The following is a 19,299-nucleotide window of genomic DNA, read 5'->3' on the forward strand; positions in this document are numbered from 1 at the left end:
AGACAGTAAATATGATGCGGGTAAATCTAAATGAATGCTGATTAAAAAAAAAAAAACACAGTCTTGGGGAGCTTAAGTATATAGAAAACTAAAATATATAACAACAACATATAAATTGAAAGGGAATGACAAATGGAGTGAAGGTGTTCTGAAGGCCTTGCAACATCCAGGAAACAGTAAAAGTAGTGAGTCAAAGATGCATTTAAAAACTATGAAATAAATAGTAAAAGATAAACAACTGGCAAGTGAAATGAAATGGAAAAACTGAATAGCTAAAATAAAAGAAGGCAAGAAAGGAGAGAAAGGGGAGCATAGGATGGGCAGGACAAATAGAAAGTAAATACTAAAATAAAAGCTCTAAAGCCAAATATATCAGCCATTACATTAAATGTAAATGGACTAAATACTCTAATTAAAAGACAAAAAATGGCAGATAAAATGAAAAAACAAAACCTAACCATATATTGCACATATAACATAAATATAAGATGACAAAAAGGCTGAAAGCTAAGAGATGGGAAAAGATAAACCACTTAAACACTAACCAGAAGCCTGCTTGTCCAGTTATATCAACATCAGAGAAAGTAGACTTTAAGGCAAAAAGCATTGCTATAGATAATTACTGAAAAGTCAGTTCACCAAAAAGATAATTCCAAATCTGTATGCATTTAATAATATAATTTCCAAATATAGAGAACAAAAAAATAGCAGAACAAAAAGGAGAAATAAAGAATCATGGAGGACAAAGACCAGAGGGCAAACACGTATCACTGGAATTCCAGAAAGAGATAACAAAGTAGAACAGAGAAATAAAAGAAGAAAATTTTCCTAGTCTGAAAGAGATTTCTGTGTTCAAAACAAAAGGATCCACTAAGTACTGAAGAGTAACATCACACACGTTTTAAGTCAAAAGAATTCATTCACATACCAGAGAAAGACAGAGTATCAAATAATTTAAATAGAACAAGCCATTCTACCTGCCATTCAGGATAGCATTAAAAAAAAAAAAAAAAAACTGTTGCTGTCAAGTGGATTCCGACCCAGAGAGACCCTATGGCTAGGAGTCAGTATAGCATACTATATGAGATATGAACTTGTTGTTCCCAGCTGAGCTCAGCTCCAGCATGCCTGAGAGTGCACATCTCACCACACTGCAATTCTAGAGTTTAAAAATACATGTTTTTGTACAATATAGCCTTCTTCTTCATCTGGCAGTCAACAAAACAGAGAATTTGTTCCAACACTAAAGGAAAAACTATCTGTGCCCAACTTATTGAGGATGAAGTAACAGCCTCTAATGTGGGGCTTTCCTAAGGCATGTTAAAGGAGACAACAATATGCAATTTTCACACTGCTTGCTGAATTTAAATCTAATCCCTAAGCAAAATGCAACTCCATTTTACCAGGTTTAAAAAGAAAAATCAGCAAATAAACTCACACCTAGTCATACAGTGAGATTTCTAAAATCAACCCCCCACACACACAAATGTTATAAAAATACAGATTAAAAAAAAAAGATTGGAAGGGGGAGCCTAGTACCTGGTAGACATTAATATTACGTGCAACAGTGAGTTCTGAAAGAAGACTGTGACGTGGGAATTTATTTCAAGATCGAGTTATTACGCAAATTTTTAAAAAGTGTCGAAGCTCCAAGCTAACACCGTGATGTTGTCTATGATATTTCTTACCCACAGACTCCAATGACTGACAACCTGACTGATTCTGAAACTGCAAAATCTACCTAACTACAGCTGCTCTGAAAAAGGAAAAAATAGGTTCGCTCTTTCACAAAGCTAATACAATTAAAAAATACAAGTTTTCTTCAGAAAGTGGCAAAAATTAACTTCTCAGAACTTCCCAATACATATATACTATTCTGAAATTTATTTTAACAGCTCTGAATAGACTCCAGAGAAATTAATGTTTCATAACAGACACCCTCAACATCTAAGTGGATAAATAAGGTCTTAAAAAAAACAAATATGTGATAATAAGGATAATTTTCAGGCATTAAAAATTTAAACAAGTGACCCAAGATCCATACCTCACCCTATGCACAAATACTAACTCAAAATAGATCAAAGATCTAAATGTTAAAGTTAAAACTATGAAGTTCTTGGAAGATGACACAGGGTCAAACTAGGGGACCTAATTTTCCGCATAAATAGGCAAGCAAAAGAAACTAAAAATGCACTAATGACAGAAGATAAATTAGGTAACTGAAGTCTCCTAAAAATTAAATACTTGTGCTCATCAAAAGACTTTACGAAGACAGTAAAAAGAGAACCTACAGACTAGGAAAAAATCTTTGGCAATGATGTATCTGATAAGGGTCTAATCTCTAAAATACATAGGAAACTTCAACAGCTCAACAATAAAAAGACAATCCAATCAAAAAAATGGGCAGAAGACATGAACCAACACTTCACGAAAGAGGGCATTCAGGTGACCAACAAATACATGAAAAGATGCTCATGATCATTAGCCATTAAGCCAAAAACAAAACAAAACTGCTGTCAAGTTGATTGCAACTCATTAGCCATTACACAGATACAAATCAAAACTACAATGAGATGACACCTCACCCCTGCAAAAATGGCAATGGTTTAAAAAGAAAATGAATGCTGACGAGGTTGTAGGGGGATTGGAAATCATACGTTGCTGGTAGGATTGTAAAATGGTACAACCATTATGGAAAACAGTATGGCACTTCCTCAAAAAGCTAGGAAATACGTATGATCCAGCAATCCTACTCCTAGGTATATATCCTAGAGATATAAGAGCAGCGACAATATGCACACCTAAGTTCACTGCAGCATTATTCACAATAGCAAAAAGATGGAAACCACCTAAGTGTCCATCAACAGACGAATGGATAAACAAATTGTGGTACATGCATACAATGGAATACTACTCAACTATAATAATGAAGAATCTGCAAAATATCTTACAACATGGATGAATCTGGAGGACATTATGCTGAGTAAAAAAGTCAATCATAAAAGGACAAATACTGTATGGTCTCACTTTCATAAAAAGTCAAGAATAGGTATACACACAGAAAGAAACATTCTTTGATAGCTACCAGGGACAGGAGGGGAAGGAAGGGGAAATCACACTATAGACAGTAGACACTTGCTATTTTTGGTGATGGGAAAGGCAATACCCAATATGGGTGAAGTTTGCACAACATGTCCAAGGTAAATGAAGACGCTAAGAAGTACACAAGGATAAGGGACAATTTCGGTAAATGCTGTAACATACAATTTTGAAACAATAACAATAAAAAAAAGTATGCGGTTACATAGGTAGACATGTATGCATATATGTGTATAGGAAGGTACATACGAGTATGTGAGGATGCACGTGCAGGTGCATCTGTGGAATATGTACATACATGTTTATGTACACTGCATATATATTCACACATATAATAAACCAATAGGAAGTACAGTTACAGATATTTCTAGACATAACCAAACACCTCATAGGACTGAATTACTGGGTTTGAAGGCTTGGGATCATAGTCTCTCGGGACAACTCGGTCAACTGGTATATCATAGGTCATAAAGATAATGTTTGATGAGTAACGACTGGGTCTTAAAAGCTTGCGAGTGGTCATCTAATATACAACTATTGGTCTCTATTCATCTAGAACAAAAGAGAATGAAGGAAACCAAAGACTCAAAGAAGAAACTAGTCCACAGGGCTAACAGCCCATATGAACCACGGCCTCATCTAGTCTGAGACCAGAACTGGATGGTGCCCAGCTACCACTGCCAACCGTTCTGACCAGGAACAGAGTAGAAGGCCCCAGACAGAAAGGAAGAAAAATATAGACCAAAACTCAAATTCCTAAAAAAGGCCAAATTTACTGAACCAATAGAGACGACAGGAGCTCCTGAGACTATCGCCCTAAGATACCCTTTGAACTTAGAGCTAAAGCCACTCCCGGTGGTCACCTTTCATCCAAACAATAGATTGCTTATAAAATAAACGGTACAACCCATGAATACAGTGCTCCCTTAAGTAAACAGCTATAAAAGACCGAACAGCCAAGACTGACCCTAAAACAAAGATGAGAAGCTAAGGAGGGGCAGGGAAGCTAGATTAATAGAACAAAAAGAATGCAAATAATGAGAATGTTGACACATTGTAAAAAAAAAAAAAAAAAAAAGTAACCAATGTCCAAGAACGAGGTGTATAAAAATTGTTAAATGGGAACCTAATTTGCTATGTAAACTGTCACCTAAAACACAATAAAATAGTAAAAATACCACTACTACTAACTGGGGAAAAAAGTGACATAAGCTCTATCTCCAGCTTATATGCTGATGTCTTTTACGGCTCAATCTGTAAAAGCTCATCTGGCTATGACTTCATCACGTGATGACCATCTCTTCATTACCTAACAAATGATAAACTTTACAATAAGAATGAAGCTTTCAAAAAACGGTCTACTGATCAAGAAAATTTCTGCTGCTTCTGCCTGTATTTTACCTCTACTCATATATAGCTCTTGGCCTTACCCTCATCCCCCCCCAAAAAAACTGCCCATCTAAACTGCCTTCAGAACCAGCTCACGTCCTACCTCCTCTAAGAAACTTAGGTGACAACCCTAAACAGATCTTTATCCTTCTCAGCATAAGTTCATTCATTTAACAGTCTAATTATATAGTCATCAGATAAAAACATAAGCCAAATTACATTAGAGTTATCTAATTTTCATGTATTTTTAGGTAGCCTCTTCATGAATATATAAAACAATAACAGTTTACATTTAATGAATAAGATAAGCCAGGATCTGTTCTAAACATGGACATATACTTTTTTTTAATTCTGATTTAGATGAAGGTTTACAGAGCATATTAGTTTCCCATTATACAATTAATATATTGTTTTGTGACACTGGTTGCCAACCTCGCAATGTATCAACACTCTCCCCTTCTCAGCCTTGGGTTTCCCATTTCTACTTGTCCAGCTTTCCTGTCCCTTCCTGGCTTCTTGTCCTTGTCCCTGGGTTGGTGTGCCTATTTAGTCTCCCATATTTTATGTGGGTGAGCTATGTTTATTACTGTTTTAAACATGGCCATATATTAATTTATTCACTACTTACTTTGGCCCACTAGGGTGGTAACTTATTGTTATATTGAGACTGGCAGGCCTGTCTTCCGAGCTGCCTCTGGGTGTGTTCGAACCATCAACCTATTGGTTACTAGCCAAGCACTTAACCATCTGTGTCACACAGGGAACAAAGTAAACTACAGTACTGCGAATTGTTTTTATAAGTTTCCCTGCTCCTTCTCCAGCACTCACCCCAGTGCCACCTCATGTATTTGGGGACAAGGGGAAAGAGCCAACATTACTTGAACATTACCCTGTTTATTCACATAGGAGCTCCTCAATAAAATATTTGTAGGTGAAATGAACTTTATCACCTTACATAGCTCTGATTCTAGTTTAATGTAGCCACAACAATGAACTCACACATACCAATGATCATGAAGATGGCACAGAACCAGGGAATATTTAACTGAACTTACTCTCTCTAAACCAAAATTACTCATTCGGTCTTAAAAGAGGTAAAGGCATCTGTTTCCACTCCTATCCTTTACTCAAATCAATAAAAATATATATATAACTTTTTCCCTTCAAAACCGAAGCATTTGAAAGCTTATGAATCCGTATCAAATGAACATGAGCCGTGGTTAGCAGAGGTCTGATAAGCAAACTGACTCAATCACACTGTTGGATTATCATTAAGTTAAAAAACAGCAAGCAGCTATGGGAGTTTTGATAGTGAGAAAGTTCTAAATTGTTCCTATTCTTAATTATGTGCAGCTTAATTTATAATTATAAATGAACCACTGATTAAAGAATGGATCTAGAAACATGAGCAAAAGTAATGAATAGGCAATTCTCAAACAATATAAACCATCAACAGAAATCTGAAAAGATGCTCATCTCCATTAATAACTTTAAAAAAAGGAAAATTGAGAGGTACACTTTCTTCTTCTCTTAGGTTGGCAAAGACTAAAATGTCTGAAAATAACCAGTGTGTTGCCAAGGGCGTGATGAAACAAGGACTCCTGCATTGACTGTTGACGGGAAGTGTAAGTCGCCTTTGGGAGGTCACTTTGGAAATAACTACCAAAAGATTTAATCTACATACTTTTACCCCACAACTCTGCATCTACGAACTTATCCTACAGTATACTTGCACATGTACACAAATACATTTATAAAAGGATGTCGCTGTGTTATTTGCTTGCAATCATAAAAACTGAGAAAATAGAAAAGGGAATTGGTTAAATGAAGTATGATACATATACAAAATGCCATATGGTTATCAAGGCAACTGTGATAAATTTAGACCTACTCCCATGGAAAGATGTCCTAAAACAAGTTGAAAAGCTGTATACACAGCACAGCCCAACCTTCATTATATCTTAAATATTTAATTATATGTGTTAAACAGAAAGTCAACAGCTATTAAAAGTGATTAGCTCTGGGGAGAGGGTTGAGGAGTATGATTTCACTATTTTATGTACTGTATGAAATTTTACGATTCTTTTTTTTTTTTTAAGTCGAGGCAACAATAAACTTTACGCAAAAAAATAATTTGTTTAATTTACGTAAACATTTTAGCCATCAGGGTTGGGAATGCTGCTAATAGACACCTTGGCCAGAGGGGCAGAGGCCGGCAGAGAAGGTACCCTACCTACCACCTCACCTCCCTTCCCATTCACATTTACTTTCCTCCCACCTCAACCTGGACCCATACTAATGTGAAGTGTGATGAGATTCCAGAGATTTCTAAGGGAAGATGTTTCTCCCGACAGAAACTGCATATATATGTGTGTGTGTCTGTGTGTGTATGGATATGTATGCGTGCATATATGTACATACGTAGATATGTGTATGCGTGTATATATGTATGCATATGTGTGTATATTTATGCATACATATACACACGTACATACATATATATATGTATGTATTTTGTCGTCGTTAGCTGCTGGTGCATTGACCCGATTCATGGCTACCCTATGCACAAGGGATCGGATCATTGTGATCCACATGGTTTTCACTGACTAATTTTCAGAAGCAGAAAGGACTGCCTTCCTAGTCCATCTTAGTCTAGACACACCACTGAAACCTGTTCAGCATCCCAGCAACAAGCAAGCCTCCACTGACAGACAGGTGGTGGCTACAGACGAGATGCACTGGCCAGAAATCAAATCCTGGTCTCCCATATAGAAGGTGAGAATCCTACCGCTGAACCACCACTAACCCTCTCATATGTATGCATGTATGTATATATATACATATATACACACACACATAGAAGTATACATATACATATACACACACACATATACACACATACGTATTTGTACAGGGGTAAAAGAAAGGGCCAGGGCAGGAAATATCCATCAGGAGCAATGGAGAGAGAAAGAAATTTTCCCCAATCTGGCTGAGACAATTATTTTTGCTCCAGGGAAAATCTTTGAGTTCTTACACTTATTTTAAGTCTCACTTGCAACTGTCGCAAATTGCTGCTGTCAGGGGGCCTTCTCAAGTAAATCCTTCTCCATACTTCTGATCAGCTACTGGTCACAAAATTAGAGCATGCAGTTTATTCGAACTTCATATGAGGTAAAAAGGCTCGGAGCAAGGACTTTCGGAACTCCATGAGACACTGACTTTAATGCATACCTTCTGAGAATTATTTCTCATATTCTCTCGTCTTCAGTTATATTCTGGAGGTGAGGGTGCATGACGGTTAAGTTCTATTTTGTGGGGGGTGGCTATTTATGAAGGGGTTATCACCATAAGAAGTTCTGCACTTGGATGCCAGATAACACGTAACTTTAAAATAATAACCCCATCTCAAATTTCTAGCGCTTTCAAGAATAACCAAAAAATCTTCAAATTTTAGTTGTTACGTTTAAAATTATGCTATAACTTTTTAAAATGATGAATAAAATCTCCATTTGGTTATTCTATCCATGAATTTATAGGTTATGATACTATCATCAAGAAGCCTAGCTGGAGCAATGGTTAAGCACTCGGCTGCTAACCAAAAGGCTGGCAGTTTGAACCCACCCAGCAGGAGAAAGACCTGGCAATTTGCTCCCGCAAAGATTACAGCCTAGAAAACACTACAGGGCAGTTCTACTGTCACATGGGGTTACTACAAGTCAAAGACAGACTTGACAGCACCTAACAACAACAAATACAAATACTATCATCTTGACTAGGCCTCATTTATAATGGGATATATTTTGGTGCTCACTTATCCCACAGCAGAAAACCAGAAATATTCTGTGTTAGTTTCTGTGTAGTATCATTTTTTTTTTTAATTCACTCTGCTCAGGGCTTCTCAGTAAGTTTTTTCTGGATATTAGAGACCAGTAATAAACTCTGAAAACCAGTTTTAGGATCAATATCTAGATTTCCAGAAGACATGAGGTATTTGCACTCTCAGATGGCTCCACATTATTAGCATTCCTACACATTCAAACATGCTAGTAATCATCTGACTTAAAGGAAATGTGAAATAACTCCCTCTGCGCTCTCTAGTCTACCGGTGTGGTGAAACTACGTTAGCGCTGCTCTAAGGGTGTAGAACCGAATTCTGAGACAAAGCAGCACACTATTGCTTGATCGACAGTATACACAATGGTTCCAGAATGTTTTTCCATCTACAGCATTAATGGTACTTTCTACCTCCAAATCAACTTATATATTACCTATGGATATGTCATGTCTGTGCTATCAGACCACAGGCTTCCTGAAGGTAGAAAACAAGTCCAATTCATTTTAGTATCTCCACAGTATATATAGCTTTGTGCATAACTGGCCTTCAAATATATGTTTTCAACTTGTTAAAATTAATGTTTAGCTTTGGCTATGGAAGAACTATTAGACTGCTTAGAAAATTTAAAAATTTTTGCTGTAACACAATTTTAAAGAAGGGTATTGCTAATTATTATTTTTTGTTTGTTTTTTAAGAGGAAAAGCAAAGACATACAATCTGAATGTCAGACTGCCCAACTGCTGACTCCTCATCAAGAGGAACTGAAGTACTAATTTCAGTAAAATAAAACTTATATAACTTCACCACTGGTTACCCCAGACACCAAACACCACACCTCTCTCCCTTTTCTTTACATATGGGAATCAAAAGGGCATGCCTGCTCATTTCAGCCAGCTCTTTAACCTGGTCTATCTACTTTACATTTCTTGTGAGCCCAAGAGTAAAACTCGTTGCCATGGAATGGATCCCAACTCATAGTGACCCTACAGAACAGAGCAGGATCATCCCATAGTTTCCAAGCCTGTCATCTTTAGGGAAGCAGGCTGCCACATCTTTCTTCCATAGAGCAGCTGATAGATTCAAACCACCGACCTTTAGGTTAGCTGCCAAGCAGTTAACCACCACGCCACCAAACCCCCTGGCGTCTAAAGTTTCTAGTAACAATGTAACTTAAAATATCTCACAATTGCTTGCCAAACCCGCTGCCATCAAGTCGAGCTGACTCACAGCGATGCCACAGGACAGAGCAGAACTGCCCCAGAGGGTTTCTAAGGAGCGGCTGGTAGATTCCGACTGCCCACCTTTTGGTTGGCTGCCAAGCTCTTAACCACTGCGCCACCAGGGCTCCCATTGTTCAGCAATGAACCTGTATTTCCTGCAGTCAGCCCTAAAGCTATTTTTATACATATACAATAAAATCACATACAAGGATTTACAAGCAACTTAAAAGATTTTCCAATCATATCCCACTTCATACCAGATAAAAATATATACAATAACTTCAGTTTTTTTGTTGTCGTTGTTGTTAGCTGCCACCAAGTCAACTTCAACTCATGACAACCCCATGTGTTATAGAATAGAACTTAGGGAGTGACAAAAGCTTATTCTTGCATCCACGAACAGAAATGACCAGTGTTAAAACCAAGAACTGTAATTCTGAGGTCATTTAGCTGAGATAAATCCACCAACTCAGTTTTATACCTCAGAGTGATATAAACTTAGAGGTAGAAGGGACCTTTGAAATCACCAATTAATTAGCTCCTTTTTTTTTTTTTTTTAGTTAACTGAAATGGAGAAGTTAAGGGACCTACATTTTTAAATAATGGCTCAAACTTTATAATTAAAGGTGAAAATAACTTGAAAAAGTTGTGTAAGTACTAGTCAGTGGTATTACTCCTAAGGGTATTATTACTCATCTACAATAAATGGAAAGCTGACCCACACATAAACATACAAAATTTTATCTTTTCACCAATAACCCCATGCATGGGAATCCAGCATTAGGATACAACACAAAATATAGAGGGGTTAGGAGCACGTGCAGGAAAACTTTCATCAGAGCATTCTTTATTACAGCAAAATACTGAAAACAATTTCAACATCCATAACAGAAAAACAATAAATTATAAGCAGCAGTGTGCAAAGTGATAAAGAGCATAACCTTTGGAGTTGGAAAGACCTAGATTTGAATGTCAACTTTTTCACATGAGAGCTGTGAAACCTTTGACAAGTCATTTAATCTTTGAGAACTGTTCCCTGACCTGTAGAATGGGGAGATATCCATCTTTCTCAAAAGGCTGCAGAAAGGGTTAAATAGGTATAAAAGGGCTTGGCACAGTGCCTGAAGGTCGGTGAGTCTTCAGTGTTGTAGCTGCGGTGGAGTCGATCCCAACACACGGCCACACCATGTGCGCAGAGTAGAACTGCTCCACAGGGTTCACGCTGCGACCTTTTGGAAGAAGATCACCAGGTCTGACTTCTGAGGCACCTCTGGGTGGGTCTGAACTACCAACCTTTCAGTTAGTAGCCAAGTGCTTAACAATCTTGCACTACCCAGGGACGCCAAGTGTTCAAAATATAACTATTTTTATTGGCCACTATTAATATTATATTCATGCACTAGAATATTACACAGGCATTTTAAATAATCATTATAGGAAAATCTAGACATATGGCATAGAAAGATCTCCAAGGCACTAAACCCATTTCCTATTGCCATTGAGTCAATTTTGACTTATAGTGACCCTACAGGGCAGAGCAGAGTGGCCCCATCAGGTTTCCAAGGCTGTAATTTTTACAGAAGTAGACTGCCACATCTTTCTCCCATGTAGCGGCCAGTGGGTTTGAACCACCAAACTTTTGGTTAACAGCTGAATGCTTAACCACTGTGCCACCAGGGCTCCTTTCAAGGTACTATAAAGTGAAAAAAATCAAGTTGAAAAACAATACAGTATGATCCTACTTATGCGTAAAAAGTAAAACTCTGCTCATATACACATATATAAACACAGAGGGTAAATGGCTATTTATGAGGTGGATTAATTACTTTTGTGTGTGGCCCTTCTAGCCATGATTTTGTAATTCCCACTCAGGTGACTGGGCAAGACTCTGTGATAGGGTAATTGCGCCCCACCAAGGAGACTGGTCAGTTTTGCCTTGAACGACAGCCAATTCCAGAGCAGAAAGGAGGATCCTACCACCACCAAGGAATAACAGCCAGGGGCAGAGAGGGCGTCCTTTGGACCCGCGATCTCCGTGCTAAGAAGCTCCTAGAAATAGGAGACTGAGAACGGCAGGGAGAGAGAGACAAAGAGAGCAAGCTGTAATCCCAAAGCCAGTGAGAAGTGGTGGCAGGAGAGACCCAGCACCTGAGACCCAGCAGCAGGAGATGGCATGGTGGGCTTCCCAGCCCACAGAGAGACGAAGCTGATTGCCTTTAAGAGGCCTAGGGCCAGGGACAGACATGCCTGCCACCACGGTTGGGAAGAGGCTGTCCTGATGGAAGAACTGCATGCTGAGTGTTCCTGAGCCCGAATTGTAACTGTTAATTCCCTAACAAACCCCATAATCATGAGTATGGTCTCTGAATTCTGTCTGGCCACTGCAATGAATTATTGAGCCCTGCCAAGAAGTACAGACTGCCATGCGAGGAATGGTTAGCATCAGAATTAGTAAAGATGGCAGAGAGAGGAGGCCCGTCTGGCCTCCACCTCATGGGAGTGGGCCTTGCACTGTTATCTTGGTTCTCTTTTCCCTTTGGGGAGTTGGAGAAGGTCAGGCACAGCCCCTAAGCTGTTTTTACAGCAGAAATCTGGAATTTGTAAGTAGAAGGGATAAAACTTTTTATTCTATATACTTCTAATTGTTTGACTTCAAACAAACATGTATTACAATATTTTGAAAATAAATTTTAAAAATAAAATGATAATCTAAATATAATGTGGCAAAAAAGAAAAACGGCAAAATGTTAAGGGAAAACATGTACATATAAAGTCGTATATACACCATGATTACTAAGTGAAAAGGACGTGCCATGTTATACACCCAAGAGACTTGAAAGCAGCAATGTGAACAGACACATGCACGCCGATACTCGCTGCTACACTATTGACAACAGCCAAAAGGGGGAAACAACCAAGACGTCCATTAGCAGATGAATGGATAAACAAAATGTGGTATATACATACAATGGAATATTACTCAGCCATAAAGAGAAATGAAGTCTTGATACATGCCGTAACGTGGATGAACCTTGAAAACATCATGCTGAGCAAAATAAGTTAGTCACAAAAGGACAAATACTGTATGATCTCACATGAAATAAGCAAATACATAGAAACCAAAAAGCGTTAATGGTTACCAGGGGTGAGAGGGAGGTTGGAAGGGGGAGTTTCTGCTTAGGAGGCATTGAGTTTATGTTCATGGTGGTGGAATAATTTGGAAAAGGATAGCAAGAATGGTTGACAACTTGGAGAACGTAAACAATGTCGCTGAATTACGCACGTAGAAAATGTTGGATTGGTGTATGTTGTCTATATTTTCACTACAATTAAAAAAAAAATGAATGCACCATATAGACAGTGACTAGAAAGAAACAATCCAAAATTGTTAACCAAACCAAACCCAGTGCCGTCGAGTCAATTCCGACTCATAGCGACCCTGTAGGACAGCGTAGAACTGCCGCATACAGTTTCCAAGGAACACCTGGTGGATTCGAACTGCTGACCTTTTGGTTAGCAGCCGTAGCACTTAACCACTACACCACCAGGGTTTCCAAATTGTTAACAGTGGGTATGAATCTTTTTTTCTCATCTCTATGTCCCAAATTTTTTAATCAAAAAAACTTTTTTCACTCTAAATGAATCCAGAATTTGGGCTACATTTTAAAAACATCTTTTACTGGCTTGTGTTTCATGACAAATGAACTTTTTTAAAATCTTAAACAAAAGACTTAAAGTTGAATACATATTCTGGTCACTCACCTCATTTAGCTTTCTGGTCAACATGATTTTACATTGCATTTCTCCTGACTACTCTCCCATTGGAGCCTTGGTTTCACAATGATTTAAGAACTCAGCTGCTAACCAAGAAGGTCAGCAGTTGGAATCTACCAGCCGTTCCCTGGAGACCCTATGGGGCAGTACTACTCAGTCCTATAGGGTCGCTATGAGTCAGAAAGAACTCAATGGGCAATGCATTTGTTTTTTGTTTTTTTAATTTTCCCATTATTGATACAATTTTACCTAAAGCCAACACGGTTTCCACATGGTAAATACCTGCCGGCCACATGGAATTCATTAATAAAGGTTGGGAGAAAGGCTATTAAATAGATAAAGAAAAAAAAAAAATCCCAGTGCCGTCGAAGCATCCATATACTGAGATTTATCAGTGCTGCCCCAACAGCATAGAGAAAACTCATAAGGCAGAAACCAACAACAATCGATTAAGCCAAACATTAAAAAAACTATACTTTCAAAAAATTTAATAGAATTATAATATATTTTTAAAGTTCCTAAAAAACATTAAAACCATTCTACACAGACACAGCACTTTACAATTTACAAGCAATTTTACATTTCATTCTTCTGACAGATAGACAAGGTATTTTTCTGGCCTTCCTATAGCCCCAATTCAGAGATATCTGGGAAGCTACAGAAACATGAGTCAAAACCCAAATCCTTTGTTTCCACAAGTCTTTTTTTTTTTTCCCCACCATCCCATATCACGTATTAATTTTCACACACTTTACTAAAAGCGTATTTCTTATGTATGTAAATCTATGGAATCACCTTGGAAACCTATGGTCTCTTGCACCTCATCCTAACAGGAAGGCAGAGGGGGCAATCAGCTTCTTCTTACAGATGATTCAGTAAGATCAATGATCTATCCAAAGATGACAGAACTAAAAAACACTAAAACTGCAGCATATCCAGAGAAGGATAATGAAACTCACAAAAGATCAGAAAACTAAGTAATGTGAAGAGCAGCTAAAGAAACTACGGATAATTAACTTAGAAAGGAGGAGAGGCTCCGGAGAGGGAGGGACACACAGAGGAAATCTGTCATCGAACACATGAAGGTCTATCGTAGAAAGGAATCAGATTTGTGCTGAACAGTCCTGAGGGTTAAAAATAAAGGCAATTTAACATTCATTTAACAAACATTTATTGCTGACCTCCTCTGTGCAAGATGCTTGCGCTACACTAGGGATATCAAGGTGAGTAAGACAAAGTCCCAAGCCTCAAGAGGTTCAGACTAGAAGAGGCACCAAGAAAAATAAGTGACATAAGATGAAAAGTGGTCACAAAGCTATGGGAACACAGAGAATGACAGCTATAACTCTTCCAGTGGGGAGGCTAGTAAAGAAAAATTCACTGAATAAATAAGTTTCAGAAGCAGAGAAGGTGGGAAATGGCATTAACAGGGGGAAAGGACAGCATGCGCCAAAGCGTGGAGTCATGCATCACTGCAGCCGATCTGGAGCGCGGGAACATAAGGTACATACTAGGAGTGCCAAGACTTGAGGCTTCGAGTGAGGGGAGAGGGTGGTAAAGAGCACAACAGGCCTCACGAGCTCCATGCCAAGAAATTTAGACTCTAACACACAATGGAAAACTAGTAAGAGATGTTAAGTAGGAAGGTGGCACAATCAGAAAAATATTTAAGAAAGCTCATTCTGGCAAGAGAACAGACTTCTGGAAGGCAACAGTGGAGAAAAAGAGATTAGCTTTCCAGCTACTACTGTTAGGTCAGGTGGGGACAAAGACCAAAAGATGCAGATTCAAGAAATAAAAATCAAACAGAACTATTGCCTATGGGAATAAGAGAAAGGTGAGGGTCCAGGATGACTTCTAGACCTCAACTTGGGTGAGTGAGCGGACAGTGATGCCCAATGCAGGTACACAAGCAGGGAAGTCCAACCATTCGTTTGAACAATGTGAGAGGCCCAGGCCAGCATTGTTTGGGAAAAGAGGACAGGAAAATAGGGGAAAAGAAGAGCAAAGATGAGTTACCTCTGGATGTGTGTCATGTCAGTTGCCTAACCAGTGAAGCTACTCAGTGACATGTGAATAAGGGTTTGGAGTAGGAGAGTCATTTAGCTTACAGGTAGCAACTGAAAACAAGTAGAGGGTATACTGACCGAATGAGATAAACTTTGGATACCAATATGTAATGATTGGATGGAAAAAAAACCTGAAAAACAAATGAAGAATCAGAGAAGTAAGAGATGAATCAGGAGATAAGGAGAGGTCAAAAAAGGCAAGACAAGAGAAAAATTTCAAGGAGGGGGTGAATATTACAGTTAAATAAATGTACCACATAAAGCAAAGTTTTCTAACAGAAGTCATTCAAAACTGGAATAGAGTGCCTTGCGAGGTAACGAATCTTACTATCAAGTAAAAGATTCAGGCAGAAGCTACAGAGTCATCTACGAAGAATGTTGAGCAAAGGACTCTTTACCTTAAATGAGAAGTGTAGCTAAGTGACTTCTGTAGCACCTCTGAAGTCTAAGGTGAGGCTAGCCTCAAAACCATATGACATTTGGTCAAATACTCTCTTCCAATATGACCAATGAAATGGGATGTTTAATTATTCTAATAAAAATTGGGGGGGAAAAACAATTTCTATATATCTCATGTAACTCATAAGCAACCAATACTGGATTTAAACTGCCCTTGGGGTATAAAAAGTTGCTGGAGAAAACAGGGCTTCAAACCAATTCATTCCATTTGCATTTCTGACAAGTTCCCAGGGATGCTAATGCTGCAGGTTAGGGATCAATTCTGAGAACCACTAGTAAAGTAGAGGTTCTCAAAGGTATACATAAGAATTACCTAAGGATCTTGTTAAACTATAGACTCTGATTCAGTATATTTGGGGTGGAAATACAATTTTCAGCAGGGGTTCGAACTGGAACAAACCAGTTTGAAGCCCTGGGAGAACATGTGGAAATAGCTGGTGTGGTCTACTTCAATTTCATACTGATTTCAGCTGAGCTCTCAGCAGTGTTTTCCTTGCTCTATTCCTGTACCCCAATTCCAACCCATTACCATTCTTTCCTAAACCGCCTCACTCTGAATAGAGAAGACTTGCATTGCACAGGCTGCCCCATCAGATCATCTGTCCCTGGGTCTGTACTTATCTTTTCAGTAATCTACTTTTCTTCCTTCCTCAAAGCAGAATATGACCCTACTCATTTCTAACCCTCTATCAATGCTGACCATTTTTTATCACCAGCTCTTCACTCTTTCCTTTTTCCTCCATCTCCCCAGGTCTATACGTCTATATTGAGGGAAAAAAAAATATAATCCCCATGTACTCTGCTGTCCCACATGCCTATTTTTCTCCACCTTTTATAACCAAACATCTCCATTCCCTTACTACCTACTCACTGTAATCCCATACAAAAAGACTGCTCAGTCTACCACTCTACAAAAATAAAAAATAATGACAAAAGATACCTGATTGACCATTTGTTCCAGCTGCTCCCACAGTTAATTCCCTTGATCCCGCCGCAGTTTACAACAGAACTGACCAACCCCTCCTTATTCCTTTCACTTTCGTAGTGAGGCAGGATAGACTGTAGAAAGCACTCAGGACTGGAAAATCAGATCTGTGTTCTAGACCCAACTATACTACCAATTGGTTGTGAGCCTCCTACCTCCACTCCTACTCACCACTTAGAGCTCAGTTTAAGCATTACTTCCTCTGAGACACCCTGACACCCAGACAAGGTTAGGTCCCTGCAGTATACACTTTCTGTAAACCTATCCTCCTCCTTTGTATCACAATTAATGATATAATTAGTAACTGAATGGACTATCTTTCCTACCCTCACATCAGACTGTAGGCTCCATGAAAGCAGACAGGGGAAAAAAAAAAAAAACTGAGTGAATGTTGAAATAGATATTAACACCAATTCCCCAGAGACTACTTACATTATTTCTATTAGCCTAAGTAATAAAATAACTAGCACTTTATTTAGTCACAAAATCACTGACGAAACTTCAAACAGAAATGCCACCTACTACCTAAAACACATAGTATGATGAACTACCAATTTTACACACAAAATAAAACAGAGTAAGAGGGAATTTATTTTCCAAGGTAATTATATTTCTCTTGCCCATCCCCATGAAAAGAAAGGATTAGATGAGATACCTACATTTAAGGAGTGAAATCTGTATTCCAAACCATGTACAGGCAAGTGCAAATCAGGACGTAAGTGACGCAAATTTGACACTAAACATTGTTGTTTATATATCTGTTTGGATAAACCCCATTGATATATTAGGTTTAAAGCTTTCCTCTAACATTGGCAAAAGCCATACTCTGCAAGAAAATCAAAGTTCATCAGCCAAGTCACACTGCAGCGTGATTTTAAATATTATTTCATGTAAGTCTGGACAAAATAAGTAATTATTTAGTGATTAGAAGCTGCCACTGTGTCTGATCAGATGACTTTCAAATGTAAAAACTTCAGATCTCAGGTAAGTAAGTGAAAGGTTTGTCAAATTTTATGATATGCCACACCTTGGTCAAACAACTATAACAGATTACACATTAATTTGCCCTTCAACTGCCAACGTGTTTTGCTCCTCAACACAGTAAGATCTTTACCAGCAAGCCTGTGATTTCAATAATCTATGATACCGAAAATCAACAAACTAAAAAGGCCTCTGAAGCTAAATATATTTACTATACTGCCGCCTGAAACCAACCTGCAAGTCCTTAAAATCCGATGCTTAGACAATTCCCTTGGCTAAGAGGGGTTAATAGGCTTTACATGTAGTTGTAATCCCCAGGAAAGAAAAGGCATTTCATAACGGGAACACTAACAGAGAATCACTTGGAACCATCCTCCAAGGTGTCCTCATCGTTAAGTCAACACTACTGGTTGCGAGGGGGCAATTGTGTCCCTCTGACACACACTCGCTTCCGCACACTCGGGGCTCCAAAGCCCGCACGAGGAGTCCCTCGAGATCTGCCAGCGCTTCCCGGGGACTTCAGCTAGGGAATCCCTGGCCAGAATATGCGGAGTTCAGCCCCCCTCCCCCGTCCTCTCCTGAAAATTAATGAATTGGCCGTACGATTGTTTATTTAATGAGGTGTGTAGTGGCCTCTACTGGTGCTCGTGTGAGCACAAGAATGTCCCACTCTTACAAGTGGGATGAGCCTGGGGGAGGGGAGTGGAGGGGAGGGAGGCGCGGGGTGAACCTGCCTCCGGGTACAAAGCGCAGAACTCGACCCCGGAGCCCCTGACGCGCCCCTCGGCGGCCGCCCCTCCCCACGGCGGCGCCCCCTCCCGCCTGCTTCACCCTCCACCATCCGCGACCCCCTTTCTCTTCGGCAACCGGAGCCGAAGCAGAGAAGTTCCTGCACGTCCTCCTGGATCCTAAACAAAAACACCGCAGCCGCCACCGGTGCCGCACCCCTGCCCCCACCCCGCGCCCCCCGGCCGGCGCCCCCCGCGGGCCGCCGCTCACCTGGGGACTGCGGCGGGGAGCCGCTCCTGGCGGCCGCGGCGCCCGGCTCCCGGCGTCCGAGCAGCAGCAGGCAGCAGAGCCAGAGGGAGGAAGTGCTGAGGAGTCGCCGGGCTCCCCGCGCCGCCGCCATCTCTTCCCCGCGAGCGAGCGAGCGAGCGAGCAGCGGCGGCGGCGGCGGCGATAGCGCCGCGGAGCCCTCGCCTCCTTCCCTCCCGCGCGCCTCAGCCGGTCCCTCGCTGCAGGCTCGGCTCCCGCGGCCGCCGCCGCCGCTGCTCCAGCCCGGCCCGGCCCGGCCCGCGCGGCCCCTCTCGCGGGAGGGGAGACTTGGGGGCGCCTCCCTCCTGCAGGGGGGCGGGAAGGGGAGGAGAGCAGAGAAGGGGAGTCAGTACATTCCCGGCGGGGGTGGGGGGTCGGTCTCCAGGTCCCAGGCGCCGCCACCCGCCGCCGACTCCGGCTACACACACCAGCGCGAGGGGGGCGGAGACCGCG

At 40.2% G+C, this 19,299-nt stretch overlaps 1 protein-coding gene across 7 annotated transcripts in view; it reads right to left on the minus strand.

The window, feature by feature from the left end:
• NEO1 (neogenin 1) overlaps window positions 1–18,953 on the minus strand; it is a 218,501-nt gene extending 199,548 nt beyond the window's left edge. For all 7 annotated transcript variants that reach the window (XM_064267288.1, XM_064267292.1, XM_064267293.1 and 4 more), the window contains exon 1: window positions 18,811–18,953. In XM_064267288.1, the coding sequence (XP_064123358.1) occupies window positions 18,811–18,940 (130 nt within the window). In that variant the 5' untranslated portion in view covers window positions 18,941–18,953. The remainder of the gene's footprint in view (window positions 1–18,810) is intronic.
• Window positions 18,954–19,299: the final 346 nt, after the last annotated feature.

The sequence above is a fragment of the Loxodonta africana genome, chromosome 13, assembly GCF_030014295.1.
Source record: "Loxodonta africana isolate mLoxAfr1 chromosome 13, mLoxAfr1.hap2, whole genome shotgun sequence".
Classification (NCBI taxonomy): domain Eukaryota; kingdom Metazoa; phylum Chordata; class Mammalia; order Proboscidea; family Elephantidae; genus Loxodonta; species Loxodonta africana.